At 40.8% G+C, this 16669-nt stretch overlaps 1 protein-coding gene across 2 annotated transcripts in view; it reads right to left on the reverse strand.

Moving 5' to 3' along the window:
• Positions 1 to 16669, reverse strand: part of DOCK4 (dedicator of cytokinesis 4) — a 472836-nt gene that overhangs the window by 252570 nt on the left and 203597 nt on the right. For both annotated transcript variants that reach the window (XM_005679177.3, XM_018047173.1), the window contains exons 5-7: positions 12685 to 12781; positions 6146 to 6294; positions 1683 to 1767 (exon numbers count right to left, since the gene is read on the reverse strand). In XM_005679177.3, the coding sequence (XP_005679234.2) occupies positions 1683 to 1767; positions 6146 to 6294; positions 12685 to 12781 (331 nt within the window). The remainder of the gene's footprint in view (positions 1 to 1682; positions 1768 to 6145; positions 6295 to 12684; positions 12782 to 16669) is intronic.

The raw sequence follows: 16669 nt of genomic DNA on the forward strand, positions 1-16669 counted from the left end.
TATGAGATGATTTCAGACGTAACAAAGGGAGATAAGACATGGTGCTCACTCTGAAGAAACTTCAGACTGATTGAGAAATTAAACAAAAGTGAGAGACAAAATTTGATGCCCAATAGTTAAATAAACTACAATACAAATATCCCATTAGAGGATGTGTCTGACAAATTCTAGTGATTTTGCCATATATACATATATATACATACACATAAGCTAAGAGTTAGTGATCACTTTAAACTTTACTTTTAATCACCTCTGCCCTCCTCCCTCCAACCACTCTAACTGTGTTTTTGCTCTGTGCTTGACACTCCACTTAGCACTAATGTCACAGAGGGATACAGCATGAAACACCACTCTCAAGAACCTCAATGTAAAGGAAATTCTTCACAGAAAAAGAATTTATTCCAACTGACATAATGAGTGTTAAATAAACTGAACAGATTGATGACAAAGGAAAAAAACTGAATGCGGTATTAAAAATCACTTTCTCAAATCAGACGTATGCATATTGGATTTATGAATGATTTTTTTCTCATGTTTTTCAGATAATTTCAGGTCAAGAATAATCTGAGATTCTATGAAAAATGTAGTTACCTCCAAAGAGGCAGGATCTTCCAAAAAAAGGAATCCAGTGTTGACCACAGCCATTCCTCCTTGGGACATTATGGAAAGATAGAGCAGTAACTAGAGCAAAGCAAAATTACACCTGGGATGATGACTGAATGTCCTTCCAGCCACATTTTTCTTGGATTTGAGGTTTTAAAAGAGCTTAGTGAATAACAGGGACTTCCCTGGCAGCTCAGTTGGTAAAAAACCCATCTGCAATGAATAAGACCCAGGTCTGATCTCTGGGTCAGGAAGACCCGTAGAGAGGAAATAGCAACCCATTCCAGTATTCTTACCTGGGAAATCCCATGGACAGGGCACCCCTGGCAGACTACAGAGCCTGGGGTTGCAAGAGTGAAAGACGACAGCGACTGAAACATCACACCACCAGGGAATAACACGAGATTAGGTAAACTTTATACAAATATTAAGAATATGAGGCAAAATACAAGACAGATGGATCATTCAGGGAACCTAGATGCCAAGTAAATAACTAGACTGTAACCTATCATGTACCTAGGTAAAAAATTCAAATCATGGGTGATGTCGTGGTGGGAGATATGACCAATTATCTTATGATTATTAATAAGCTTCAGTACTTAGAAATGGTCTCGGAGAGATGGGGGCTAAGACCAGCATTTGGAGACCGAGGAGACACTTTCAGGAGTCTGTGCATGTAGTGATAAGATGGGAGGGAAGGGAGTTAACATGCTGATGAGCACTAACTGGAAACCATTAGTCAAAACGTCTTGATGTATGACAGATAAATACACAACTTGTAAGCATTTCACTAGTCCAGGCAAAGTACAAAGATTTAGGAAAAGAACTTAAAACTTCTCTGGCTCTACTTCCTAGTGTCTGGGAGTTGAGGGCTCAGTAGGAATGTCAGGTAATTCTGAGATGGGTAAATTATCTCGGTTTTGTACTTGGGGCAGGGTCACCTCAGCTCTCAATTCTCTTTACTTGCTCCAAATTAAACCTGGAACATCCTGGTCTTACAAAATCAAGCAAGAATGAAAAGTGTCATGGAAACCACAAAATTAGCAGTGAGACTGTGAGCCACAGATTCCTATACCTACCAATCGGTAGAGCTCAGTAATGCTGATGTCCTCTGGATCCACCATCGCATACTCTTTCCTAGGCACCAGGTCCAGTCCCAGTTGTCTAGAGAACAAATTGCAAATGTTTGGAAGAAAAGTCAGCTCAACAGAATATATTTAAAATAATTATCTTTACTGTATCACTCTAAAAAAAATTCAATACATCACCCTTTGTGCTTCTCTCACCCAAACTTTTTACCTTATGTTAACCTTTTACTGTGCTTGGACTAAGCAAGCAGGCTGAACACTGGGTATAACTTGAGGAACAGAAGATTACAAAGGCGAGGAAACAGGGATGGGGTGGGGATGGGCCGGCCCTCTTGGTGCTGCGCTTTTCCCACTGGGGGCCTTGGTTCTACCGAGTGGGGAGCCTTTAGCACCCTACAAACTATTACCACAGAAACCTTCCTCATTGTGCTGGCCTGGAAACTAGACATAGACATAATTTTGTTCTAGAACACAGAGTTAAGGAGAGGGAAGCCTGGCCCTGAGGATTTGACCTGGCACCAGGGGTTGGTTTTATGGTAACACAGTCACTGAACTGCACTAGGACATCCGGAAGGAAGAATGAATTGATTCTCCCTCCACTATCATCATCACAGGAAAGTCAAAGAACAGCACAGGGCTCTATGGAGAATGGGGAAGCTGCCGTTGCTGTGACTCTGAGGCTTTCAGGCAAGAACACTTCTTCTGATGGCCTTGATAGGGAGTGAGATGACTATCTCCTCCTCCTCCCAAGCTCCCCCCACTTTTGTTTTTCCCTTTCAGTAAGAAAACTATATTTAAAGGAAAACAGTAAATGCACAATCTGTAAACTGTAAGACATTTTACATAAGTTGTCAAACTCAAAGAGAGCAAAATCAGACCTCTGAAAATTCATGAATTTGAGGATGATCTAAATAAATTATATTGCTCATTTTCATACATCCATGTTTTACCAACTTACCATAAATTAGCCATAGAAGTGCCCAAAGCATAAGCTGGAACTTACATGAGTCAAAACTGAGCCATGATTCAGTCATAATTAATGTTTTTCCCTCTTTTCCCTTCCGTATGTCATTATCTTCCTTCCTAAAACTGAAAAAGTATCATCTTCTTGCCTGCTCTATATTTCTAAGCTATTTTTGATAAGCTAACTTCATCCAACTTTCTTCCTATTTACAAACTAGTCTTTTAAAGGAGGATCGGCATGATGACTAAGGGCCAACATGATTCAGAGAACCAAGTTTTTTTCAAAACAAAAAGGAAAAACATTGAAAAACAGTCAAAACATGAAAGATGGGCAGCCTAGGTCATGGTCAAACAGTCTTCAGATCTACCCCTCAAAGGGCCACCCCATCACACACAGTGAGACCGGAGGCTCCCTGCATATGGCTTGCATATCCCATTCTCAGGAAGCGCTCCGTGCTGTGAATCACATTGGTCGGGAGTGGATGGGGCCTTAGATCTCTTTTGGCTCAACTTACTCTTTTGACAAGTGACAAGCGAAGAAACTAAAGTCAAGGAGGGCTCAGGAATTTGCCTCACATCTTAAAAGAGGAGAGTTTCGAGTTCAGCATCTTGCTATATTTCACGCCTGTCCTTGATTCCCCACAAGGAATGAATCTCCCCGAGATTAATGAATTAGGGCTGCTCTCTTGACTGTCTATAAAAGGATGAAGGGCACAGCTCACTCAGCAAAATAACAGAAGGACTCTGGACAAGAGAGAGGTTTAAAATGTGTTATATACTTCATTCCTGTAGTATATGTCTTCGGTTCATTTCAGTTCAGTAGCTCAGTCATGTCCGATTCTTTGAGACCCCATGAATCGCAGCACGCCAGGTCTCCCTGTCCATCACCATCTCCCAGAGTTCACTCAAACTCACGTCCATCGAGTCAGTGATGCCATCCAGCCATTTCATCCTCTGTCGTCCCCTTTTCCTCCTGCCCCCAATCCCTCCCAACATCAGAGTCTTTTCCAATGAGCCAACTCTTCACGTGAGGTGGCCAAAGTATTGGAGTTTCAGCTTTAGCATCAGTCCTTCCAATGAACACCCAGGACTGATCTCCTTTAGAATGGACTGGCTGGATCTCCTTGCAGTCCAAGGGACTCTCAAGAGTCTTCTCCAGCACCACAGTTCAAAAGCATCAATTCTTCGGCACTCAGCTTTCTTCACAGTCCAACTCTCGCATCCATATGTCTTAGCACGAATCAGAACTGCCTTCTGATAAAGTGACATCCTATACTTAAAGAAAGCATTACTCTTTATTGCAAATTGGTTTTTCCAGATTCAGTAAGAGGCAAAATCATCTGTGGTATCTTTTACTGCCTTCTTCTTTCCTATCTGCTTTTTTTTTTTTTTCTTCTGTTGCTCTAAGATGCTCTGATCCACACAGGATCACAATAAACTGTGTGAATCACAATAAATTGTGGAAAATTCTGAAACAGATGGGAATACCAGATCACCTGACCTGCCTCTTGAGAAACCTGTATGCAGGTCAGGAAGCTACAGCTAGAACTGGACATCGAACAACGACTGGTCCCAAATAGGAAAAGGAGTACGTCAAGGCTGTATATTGTCACCGCGCTTATTTAACTTATATGCAGAGTACATCATGAGAAATGCTGGGCTGGATGAAGCAGAGCTGGAATCAAGATTGCTGGGAGAAATATCAATAATCTCAGATATGCAGATGACACCATCCTTATGGCAGAAAGGGAGGAAGAACTAAAGAGGCTGCTGATGAAAGTGAAAGAGGAGAGTGAAAAAGTTGGCTTAAAGCTCAACATTCAGAAAACTGAATCATGGCATCATGATTCTGGTCCCATCACTTCATGGCAAATAGATGGGGAAATGGGGAAACAGCGGCTGACTTTATTTTGGGGGGCTTCAAAATCACTGCAGATGGTGACTGCAGCCATGAAATTAAAAGATGCTTACTCCTTGGAAGGAAAGTTATGACCAACCTAGATAGCATATTCAAAAGAGGAGACATTACTTTGCCAACAAAGGTCCATCTAGTCAAGGCTATGGTTTTTCCAGTGGTCATGTATGGATGTGACAGTTGGACAATAAAGAAAGGTGAGTGCTAAAGAATTGGTGCTTTTGAACTGTGGTGTTGGAGAAGACTCTTGAGAGTCCCTTGGACTCTACGGAGATCCAACCAGTCCATTCTAAAGGAGGTCAGTCCTGGGTGTTCTTTGGAAGGAATGATGCTAAAGCTGAAACTCCAGTACTTTGGCCACCTCATGCAAAGAGTTGACTTATTGGAAAAGATTCTGATGCTGGGAGGGATTGGGGGCAGGAGGAGAAGGGGATGACAGAGGATGAGATGGCTGGATGGCATCACTGACTTGATGGACATGGGTTTGTGTAAACTCCAGGAGTTCGTGATGGACAGGGAGGCCTGGCTTGCTACAGTTCAAGGGGTCACAAAGAGTTGGACACGACTGAGCAACTGAACTGAACTGAAGATGCTCTGAAGGTCCAAACAGTGAATGGGGACTTAGGGAGAGAGGGAGGCCATGACCTTATAGGATACCAAGGGACCACTTATCTTCCTTACACTTGAGCCCACATAAGCCTAACATCATAGTCAAAGTTGGCTTATTCTAATTTCTCATTCATATATTAACATTCATATTTAGCACAATATCAGCCTTGATCACTGCTTTAAATGACTAGATTTAGTATTTAAAGTACTTGGCTAGTATTTTAGAATAGTCAGTTTTGTCTTTTTTCTTTTAAGGGCAAATCTGGGTCAAGATCAGCTTTTTATCAAGTTTTCCCAAGCAGCTCCTCAAAAGACACTAACATATATGCACAGGCAGAGTCAGGGCCGGAAGGAAAGCCACCCCTCACCCTTTCCCCACCACCACCCAGGATACCTGTCCCTAAGACTTTTAACAGAAGGTATCTCCCTCCACATAACATCAATAATCTATCACCACAACAGAAAAGAGGGATATATTTAGAAAGAAAAACACATGTCAAACTGAAAGCCTTTTTGAAACAAGATGTACTCTCAGCGTGGAAAAGGAAATGGCAAGCCACTCCAGTATTCTTGCCTGGAAAAGTCCATGGACAGGGAAGCCTGGTGGGCTTCAGCCCGTGGGGTTGCACAGTCGGACAGGACTGAGCACACAGTAGTAGTACTCTCAGTGGAAGTCATATATCTGACTGACCCCAGTGAACATTATGTATTTCGTGAACACGTGCACACTGTCAGACCACACAGGGCAGCAGACAACTGACAACATCCTGGGACCCAGACCAGCCCTAGAAGATGTGGTGCTCAGCTCCATCAGTGACAGTCTGCACCAAGCCCCCCAAAGGAGAAAACGGGGAAAGCTTCCTCTGGTGTTTCCCAGAGGTACGAGCACACGGTGCCTCATACCCTGTTGCAGTCATGCCCTTGTGCGCACCCACCAACGCTCGTCCCTGCGGTGGCGGGTACTCACTCGTTGCCCCAGTCCAGGCGGGCAGTGATGTGACGCTTCACGTCCTTCATCCGGTCATGGGTGAGGTGCCCCACCAACACCTGCCGCCGCAGATCCAGGATTTCATTCATGATATGCCACAGTCGGTGGAAGAGATCACCTTCATTTCTCTAGGAAACACACAAATGTACAGATTCAGTGGTCAGACACTGAGACACGGGGTAACCACAGAGGAGCAGAGGCCGAGGCCCGTTTACCCCCTCTGTGCTGGGCACTCTGAAGACAGACTTTGCATTAACAAACTCTCTCCTCGGGTCCTGAAACATACTCACTTCTCTGCACCTTCCATCCTGTTTCACAATGCAGCTCTCCTGCCCAAGAATCCAAATCCCACTTCGCTTCTCAGGCTCGCCAAAACACACATCATGTCACAGGATCCTCATGACGTCTCCACACCTGAGTGTGGCCCGATCTCTGACTTTACGTTCTCTACTTCCCTTTCCACCTCAAATCCTCTCTTTCTTTAGCTCCATCCAATTCTACTGTCCTTCAAGGCTACAACTGACTTCCCCCTGCCTCAGGAAATCGGGCTCTTGCTCACATGCTTTTCTCCCTTCTCTGAACCATGGCTGCATGCAATGAAAGCCAATTCAAAGGAAAATCTTGTTTTTCAATTACTCCTTGGGTGTTGGTCTTAACGCTTTACTGTTTCCTGTCAGAAGCTGGGTACATAGAGGACTCTAATGCTCATTCATTGATCAATTTTCACTGCTAGCATCTGGCCAGTATCTAGACTTTAAAGAAATGTTTTCTTTCTTACTTATTAAATTTTCGTGCAAATTCAAGCTAACCTCTTGTGAAATTCATCAAGCGAGGACCCTTAGTGGGAAAGAGGATTGGTTCAACTCCTGGCTTCCAATCTTGGTTTTGCCACGTAACTAGTTTTATAGGCTTTGAGTATGGCTTTTGTCATCTGTGAAACATGCACACGGAAGCTTATTAGAGATAACATTTGTGAAGAGAGCCTGATAAGACAGTGATTAAGAGCACAGACTTGAAACACAAACTACCTCACTCTGCATTCTAATTTTGCCCTTCACTGGCTAAAAAACCTGTGGCAATGTATCAACCTCATGGTGCTTGTTTTCCTATCTGCAGAGTGGCTATCATAGGACCTATCTCATAGGCTTGTTATGAAGATTGATGACTTCGTGTATTAAAACTCTGAGAACGATGTTTGACCCACAATAAATACCATGTTAGTATCAGGTGTTACTAGTGCTGTTATCATTACAGTTTTGATCCAGAATAAACTTATAAACTTAAATCCAGATCCTCTTATAAATACTGCATCTTTATCAAAATCTAGGTGTATGTCTCTTACCCACAGATATTTAGGGTAAGCCTTTGGTAAGTATTTCACCTTTCATTAACTCATCTTTCTTAAGTAGAAACTATGCTTTTACTTTCTATGAAAATTATTAATAGGCTATATGAATTGATGCTTTTGAACTGTGGTGTTGGAAAAGACTCTTGAGAGTCCCTTGGATTGCAAGGAGATCCAACCAGTCCATTCTAAAGGAGATCAACTCTGGGATTTCTTTGGAAGGAATGATGCCAAAGCTGAAACTCCAGTACTTTGGCCACCTCATGCAAAGAGTTAGCTCATTGGAAAAGACTCTGATGCTGGGAGGGATTGGGGGCAGGAGAAGAAGGAGACGACCGAGGGTGAGATGGCTGGATGGCATCACTGACTCGATGGACGCGAGTCTGAGTGAACTTCAGGATTTGGTGATGGACAGGGAGGCCTGGCGTGCTGCGATTCATGGGGTCGCAAAGAGTCGGACACGACTGAGCGACTGAACTGAACTGATATGAATAATGGTATGGAAGTATTGAGATTATCATTTACCAGAAGTCCTCTACACAGGTAAGCTGCCAAAAATATCAAATTCTGTCTAGTCATAACATTCTTTAGGAAAATAAAAAGTAGAGATGGATCTTCTGCTTCATTGATGCTTGGTGACTGCAAGTGTTTTGGGGAACTGAGTAGGTTAGACAATGTGCCAGTTGAGCAAGAAACACTCTCCATGACACCATCCCTGATCCTCTGAGCTAGAAGTAATCTTGCTCTCAACTCCTATAGCACTCTCTTGAGCCTGTTCTTCTACGACCTCTCACTCTTTCCTCATGTTATACACTCCTATACAAGTCATTACAGGAGTGCTGTAATCCAATACTACTGTAAGTCACTGGTCAATGCCTGTGTTTTTCAGCTGATGGAAGCTCCAACCACAGTGGCTGAGATGGCCCTGTGTAGTCCCAGCAGCTGGAGAATGAAGAAACACCTTGATTTAAAGGAGCTTTAGGGAATCTTGAGAGGTGCATTCTGTTTAGATATAAGAGAATAAGCAGGGAAGATCAAGAAAAATTTCAGGAGAATGGACCTAGTGATTATCATATTAAGGAAAGGAAGCCAGATGAAGACAAATATCATATGATATCAATCATACATTCAATCTAAAAAAATGATACAAATGAACTTATTTATAAACAGAAAGACACACACATAGAAAACAAACATTGTTATCAAAAGGGAAAGGGGGGGTAAGTTAGGAGTTTGGGGATAGCAGACACATACTACTATATATAAAACAGATAAACAATAAGGGAACTGTATAGCATAGGGAACTATAGCTGTATAGTGCACAAACCATATTTAGTATCTTGCAATAATCTATAATGGAAAATAATCTGAAAAATAATACACACACATACCCACACATACACATAAACTTCCCTGATGGGGTCAAATGGTAAAGGATCTGCCTGCAATTCAGGACACCTGGGTTCCATTCCTAGGTCAGGAAGATCCCCTGGAGAAGGATATGGCAACCCATTCCAATATTCTTGCCTGGAGAATTCCATGGACACAGGAGCTTGGTGGGCTATAGTCCAAGGGGTTGCAAAGAGTTGGACATGACTGAGAGGCTAACAGTTTCACTTTCATATATACACATACCTAAATATAGACACATACATACATATATATATATAACTGAATCACTCTGCTCTTCACCTAAAACTAACACATTTCAAATCAACTATACTTCAATTAAAAATTAATTTAAAAATTAATACTAAAAAAAAAACTTGAGGAACTCCATGGGCAGAAGGAAGAGTCCACTCAAGTAGTCAAAGAAATTACTTACCTAAGGAAGATATAATGCAAGCCAAATCTCATGTGGCAGGGAGACAGCCAACTCCTGCTTAACATGACCACCACCATGTGAAGGGCACCTGTCTTGCTTTCGGGGAAGGTGTTCTGATATTGTCCAGAGGGATGGGCTTGATTTCCTAATAATGTCACCTCTAGCACTTAAGTTCAAGAGCACATTGAGCTGAGAAGAAGTTGGATTTACAAAAAGAAAAACCAATCGGTCTGCTCTCCCTTTCAGAAAGGGGTGGCCAGAACAGTGACATACTGCAGCACCCTCCCCACTAATGCACGAAAACAGTACATAACTGTTTTGATAGCTAGTCAGTAAATGATGCCTCTTTAAAAACTAGATTTTTAAAAAGCGGATAGTTATGAAGACTCTTCAGGAAACATGAGAAATGCTTTTAATTTAATGTTCGATGAAAGAGGCAGGATACAATATGAAACACTTAAGATAGAAAAATACATAAACATTTTTACAATATATCAGAAAACTTCTGCAGCATTTATCTGCAAAAAATGAACTATAAGTATTTTAGTGTTGTAGAGAATGAGCAAGTTTTGATTTGCCTCAAAATGGAAATAATATAAATTTTGGAGCAGCAGACAATTTACAGCCAGGTTTTCCTACTTAGCATGTGACCCTAGATAGATTATATCTGATGAGATTTGAGAATAAAAACTACCTGGTAAAGTTGCAGGGAAGAGAGCTGTGCAATACCCAGCTGAAGGCCTGCACAAAGGTATTTGGTAGAAGACCTGTATTTCACCTAAAGTTTTTGTTGTTACTGCTATTTTATTAAGTGATACTTTAAAGGACATTATTTAGACCATGACCAATGTACTGAAAAAAAGCAAATAGCACTTCCTGAGCACCTACCATGTGTGTGTGTGTGTGTGTGTGTGTGTGTGTTTAATGCTAAATGTTCTACGTTACACTAAGATACAGTATATTTCATATACTGGTTACCATTGACAACATATGAGTAGCTCATCAAACACCTTCCAGTGGCGACACTAGGAGCCTTAACTTAAAGCTGTTAAGGAAGACCATGGACAGTACCCCGATACACTTATGCATGATGAACTTGAACCAAAACGTTTAACAAAAACATATTAAGAAAAGAGAAACCAAAAGGTCCAACAGACCCAAGTCAGCCAAATTCTCAAGGTTAAAAATCTAGTATCTCCAGGTTAAATTTTATATTTGTTCCTAAGGGAACTATTATTCCAGTATTCAAGGAAACTTTGAAATAATCATTTATCTCCATTACTCAGGATGGTAGGAGGTGAGGAAGTTACTCTTTGAGCTTACAACACGTAGATTTTCAAGCCAATCAAGTAGTCCCCAAAATAGATGCTTGCAGCCTCAAAAGCAGGTAAAAATAGCTAGATAAGGCAGAATCAAGAGGAATTCAACTTTGATCCTCACTAGCAGCTACATAAAAGGGAAAGTGCTCATGTCTTAGCTCAATTAATGGTTCACACTTACACTGTCATTATTTTTATGGTGGGTATTTAGGATGCAGTGATGTGCACATTTCACATAGTTTTAATTTTCATCTTAATGTCGTGCAATATTAAGTGAAATAATACTTGTATTTTATTCTTTCCAAGAAACATTTTAAAATCTAAAAAGGAGATCTGCATTTCCTTTGTACTCTCCCAGTCCAGAGCCTGAGTTCAGCTATACTGACAGTGCATTTGCTGCACCCCAGCAAAGCCTAGATGCCGTGTTTCATTTAAGATCATCTTGTGGATTTTAGTAGTGCGCCCTAAAGCCACCAGCTCCAGGAGAGCATGGTCAGAGAAATCCAACGTCAAATGAGTTTTTATTAGTGACTTTTAAAGATTTTCTTGCCTCAGTGAAATATTCTATTGCATTTTCTATGGAGCAGAAAATAAAAATGGTCATTCTTTGTCCATGTCCCTCACTAATTTGGATTCTTCTCTTTGACAGGCTATTTCAAATAGTGTTGTCAGGATAAGTATACCTTTGTATTTTGAGCACATCCCTTCAAATGACTAAGCTGTTCTCTAAATTCCCTTGAAAATCAAAGAAGAAATAAACTCATCTTTCCCCAAACATCACCCTCAATTCCCCAAGACAGTGGTTCAGTGAGGACGCTAGATTTACATGTGAATCCCAGCTTAGTCACAGTCATTTTTCAACTGCTTGGCCTCCAGTAAGTACTTCTCTGTCATTTTCTTCATTTGTAAGCTAGGGGTGATCATAGTCTTTATTTCCTTGAGTGGTTGTAAGTCTTAAATGAAATACTATATATAGAGTAGTTCTTAAAGGGTTTGCAACATAGAAGGTTCTCAGTAAGTATAATATGTAAATAGGTACGTGTTTGTGTGCATGCTAAGTTGCTTCAGTCGTGTTCGACTGTTTGTGACCCTGTGAACTGTAGCCTGCCAGGCTCCTCTGTCCATGGCATTCTTTAGGCAAGAATACTGGAGTGGATTGCAACGCCCTCCTCCAGGGGATCTTTCTGACCCAGGGATCGAACCTGCAACTTTTATGTCTCCTGCAGTGGCAAGCAGGTTCTTTACCAATAGCACCACCTGGAAAGCCATGCTGCTGCTAAGTCACTCCAGTCGTGTCCGACTCTGTGCGACCCCAGAGACGGCAGCCCACGAGGCTCCCCTGTCCCTGAGATTCTCCAGGTAAGAACACTGGAGTGGGTTGCCATTTCCCTCTCCAATGCATGAAACTGAAAAGTGAAAGTGAAGTTGCTCAGTCGTGTCCGACTCTTAGCGACCCCATGGACTGCAGCCTACCAGGCTCCTCCGTCCATGGGATTTTCCAGGCAAGAGTACTGGAGTGGGGTGCCATTGCCTTCTGGAAAGCCATATATATACATATATACCCAAAATACTGACTCCTTTTTTTCCCAAGAAACATTCCTTTCTCTTGTAGTTCTAGAATCTTCTCATTGATTCTAAATAGCCTATCATTTTTAGTATACCTGAGCAATGTACAGAGAATTGGAGTATAATTGAATCATCATTGTGAAAATTATACTGAAAAATAAGCTTTTTCTCTGTGACAATTAAAATTATTCAGAAAGCCTAAATCTAGGTTCCATGTAAATTATCCTATTTGAATAGATGCCAGGAAAGTAATTTTTTACCTTCGTGCAGCTTGAAAAAGAACTTACAAAATCCATGCTGGATGGACACAGGGATAAAAATCAGACTATGTTGTATTAAGCTCTCTATCTCCAATTCCCCTTAGGAGTGGCCGTGCTCAAATATTAGTTGACACTCACCCCATTCAGATATTTCTTGAAACAATTCTCTACTGAAAAAAGGATGCTATTAAAAACTTACGTACCACATAGAGTTGTTTCCACATAGCTCCCCAGTCTCTTAATGTTGATGTCATTTCTGTGATCACAGAGTCTTCAGTGGGAATAACCATTTCAAATTGTCTGTGAAATTGAACAACAAGTATATATGCAAATGACATAGACAGTAATCTTCTTTTAAATATTCTAAAAGACCAACTACGAAAGGAAGCTGCCTAGTTATTTTTGGTTCTGCAAACAGAAACCAGGATCTGAATATGAACTTGTGTGAGGAATGTGATGTGGGTTATGGCAGTACAACACCAGAATGACCAGCCACTCACCTAGATCAAAGTTTAAGCAGTGCGGTGAAGCAACACTACCAGCGAGGTTGTGCACCACGTACCGTGTGATCTCTCAACAGCAACTCACTTAAATTCTCCAAGCTCAAAAGTCCTTGTATGTAACCTGAGGTTACCAGGCTATCTAGACTGTGAGATGGCTCTTGCCTTCCAAGCGCTATGGCCATTGGGCTCAAAGAAAGTGAAAGGCTCATTCAATGATCATGATATGATGGCTGCAAACATCCAAACTAACTCAGTATTATAAACAACTAGACACTGAGGTACTGACTGAATACTCACTTGATCTCATTAACACCTCATTTTTATTACTTGCAAACAGGACCATGAAAAATTATTACTAGTATCAGTAATGTTGTCACACATCTCAGAACTTATAAAGGATTTAAGACATCACAGGTATTTGAGGATCCATTGCAGAATGCTCCTCTCCATGATTAGGGTAATATATTCCTTCTATTTCTTTTCTATGTGTCAGAAACTATACTTGGAAAATATTCATACCAATATTAGCAGGGTATCTATGGTGGTCCTGATGTTGAGAATATATATAAGGAGATGGAGAGAAAAAACCAGATTGAATTTGTTTTCTGCATCCTATCTTTGACATACAATAACCTTTATTTTTTCATTTCTCATTTCTTTTTTTAAAATTCTTCATTTTTGTGCAGGTTAAAATGGGTAAGTGCCTGTAATTCTACTTGCCAAAAGAATGCTAATTGACTACACTGAGGGGGATTATCTTCTTCATTTGAGTATCTTTTTCTAAGGACAATATTCAGTGTTCAGTGGACACTGAGCCAGGTTATGCAGATGATCAAGGGGAATTTTTATTTCTTATCATGAGGCTATTGACTGTTCTGTGTTCCTTCTTGATGTTAAGTCCAAAGGGTACCTAATTGTCTTTTGTAAAGTTTTCTCGGCAAGTATGGGAATTAAAATCTTGCCTTGATTTCTTCACCAACAAAGCCTCATTTCATACTTCTGCTAAAATACCCTACGAATATTTTAATTCTTTCTAGAGCTTAAACATAGCTGAAGATGTAAAACCAGAAATAAAAGTAAACAGTAATATATGAACTGTGACATACACAGAACCTTTTATCAAGTCTACATAATTGACATTTTTAAATGGAAGTACATTTATTTTGCTTTTCAAGCAGCTGTTGTGATTTAAATGATGAGTATTTGGAGACAGGCATTATAAAATGATGAACAGAAAGTCTGGGAAGGAACACCGAATTCCTAAGAAAACTCAACAACCTACTTAACATTTAAAAACTGACATGACCACAGCAAGAATTAAACAACAAAGAAGTGACCTCACCATTCACAAACTATAATTTAAGGACCCCCACCCCTCACCCCCATCAGTTTTGCACTGCTCTGAGACCCAGGAAAGAATATAAAGGCAATTTAGTCTGTGGGAAATTGGTCTGGGGTTTGCTCAACCAAAATGTACACTTTTAAGAAGCACAAAATTGCCATTTTAGGTGAGCAGCTGTTTCCTCTTAATTATACCAAAATCAACATTCAAACAGTCTGACATAAGTAGCTGCCCCTGAAATTATATTCTGTTGAGTTATTCTGAGATGTACATTGCAGTTATTTCATCCTGGTGGGCCATCAGTCTGCTAATCCCCTTAAAATAAGACAGGCAACATCAAAAGCCTAAAGAGATTGCTCTCTGGGAAAGCAATCATCTGGCAATACGTGTTCTCGAATGTTTTCAGGTTAAAGTTTTTCTTCCAGTTAACAGTCCTAGAACCTAAAGTCTCCATCAATTCTAACATTTTTTTTTTTTTTTTAAGAAACTAAACTTTGGCTCTACCCTGAGGCTCTCTTGCTGTATATAATGCTCATCATGCCCTCTGTCAGGTGTCGACCCCACACCAAGTCTTAAACTAACAGGACCAAATTTTGAGACAATTTTATCCATCTTTAAACTTCCTCAGAATCAAGGGAGCCAGATACTAACCAGTTACAGACTAGGACAAACAAACAAGGTACTTGTTTCAATTAAAACTATGTCCCACCACAACACATTTTCAGAGAGAGAGGCCTTAAACTACACAAAGTGATGCTTGACATCATCTTTGCTAGCATGCTGTCTATTTTCTCTTCTTCAGTCTGCACGTAGGATGGGGGCAGGGTGGCTCTCTGCTCTGGAGGGTTTTTAGGATCAGGGTTGGGTTTGGGGCAAAGGCAGCAAAGAGACTGGCTGCAGGGGTTGGCCCAGGTGGATCCTTTAAGGGACAGGGTAGAAATCCCCACATCACTAGGCCAGAAAGGTAGGAACAAAGTGTAAACATGTGTTTTCTGGACGGTCCCTTGGTTTACTTGAAGAGGGCTGGATAGACACTGGCTGGAGAACTCCAAAAGGACTAATAACTCTGCTTGACTCATTTCTGGTGGGTTATATCTGCACAATATTTCTGAAGGACACACATTCATTAATAGAGTAATAGTAGTGGCAACTGTCAGTATTAGAAATATATTTTCAATCTAATATTTTAAGTACTTACTATTACTACTATCAAAAAAGGTCTTAATGACTGGGATAACCATGATGGTATTGTCACTCACCTAAAGTCAGACATCCTGGAATGTGAAGTCAAGTGGGTATTAGGAAGTATTACTACAAGCAAAGCTAGTAGAGATGATAGAATTCCAGCTGAGCTATTTCAAATCCTAAAAGATGATGCTGTTAGAGTGCTGCATTTAATATGTTAGCAAATTTGGAAAACTCAGCAGTGGCCACAGGACTGGAAATGGTCAGTTTTCATTCGAAACCCAAAGAAGGGAAGTGGCAAAGAATGTTCAAACTACCAGACAATTGCACTTATTTTACATGCTAGCAAGGTTCTACTCAAAATGCTTCAAGCTAGGCTTCAGTAGTATGTGCACTGAGAACTTTCAGATGTACAAGATGGGTTTAGAAAAGGCAGAGGAACCAGAGATCAAATTGTCAACATTCACTGGATCACAGAGAAAGCAAGGGAATTCCAGAAAAACATCTTCTGCCTCACTGACTACACTAAAGCCTTTGACTGTGTGGATCACAGCAAACTGTGGAAAATTCTTCAAGAGATGGGAATACCAGACCACCTTACCTGTCTCCTGAGAAACCTATATGCAGGTCAAGAAGCAACAGTTAGAACCCAACATAGAACAATGGACTGGTTCAAAACTGGGAAAAGAGTACTTCAAGGATGTATATTGTCACCCTGCTTGTTTAACTTATATGCAAAGTACATCAAGCGAAATGCCAGGCTAGATGAGTCACAAGCTGGAATCAAGCCTGCTAGGAGAAATATCAACAACCTCAGACATGTAGATGATACCATTCTAATGGCAGAAAGTGAGGAGGAACTAAAGAGTTTCTTGATAAGAGTGAAAGAGGAGCATGAAAACGCTGGCCTAAAACTCAACACTAAAAAAATACTAAGATCATGACATCTGGTCCTATCACTTCATGGCAAATAGATGGGGAAAAACTGGAAACAGTGACAGATCATATTTTAGGGGGCTCCAAAATCACTGCAGACAGTGACTGGACCCATTAAAAGATGCTTGATCCTTGGAAGGAAAGTTGTGACAAACTTAGACAGTGTATTAAAAAGCAGAGATGCCACTTTGCCAACAGAAGTCAAAACTGTGATTTTTCCAG

The sequence above is a fragment of the Capra hircus genome, chromosome 4, assembly GCF_001704415.2.
Source record: "Capra hircus breed San Clemente chromosome 4, ASM170441v1, whole genome shotgun sequence".
NCBI lineage: Eukaryota > Metazoa > Chordata > Mammalia > Artiodactyla > Bovidae > Capra > Capra hircus.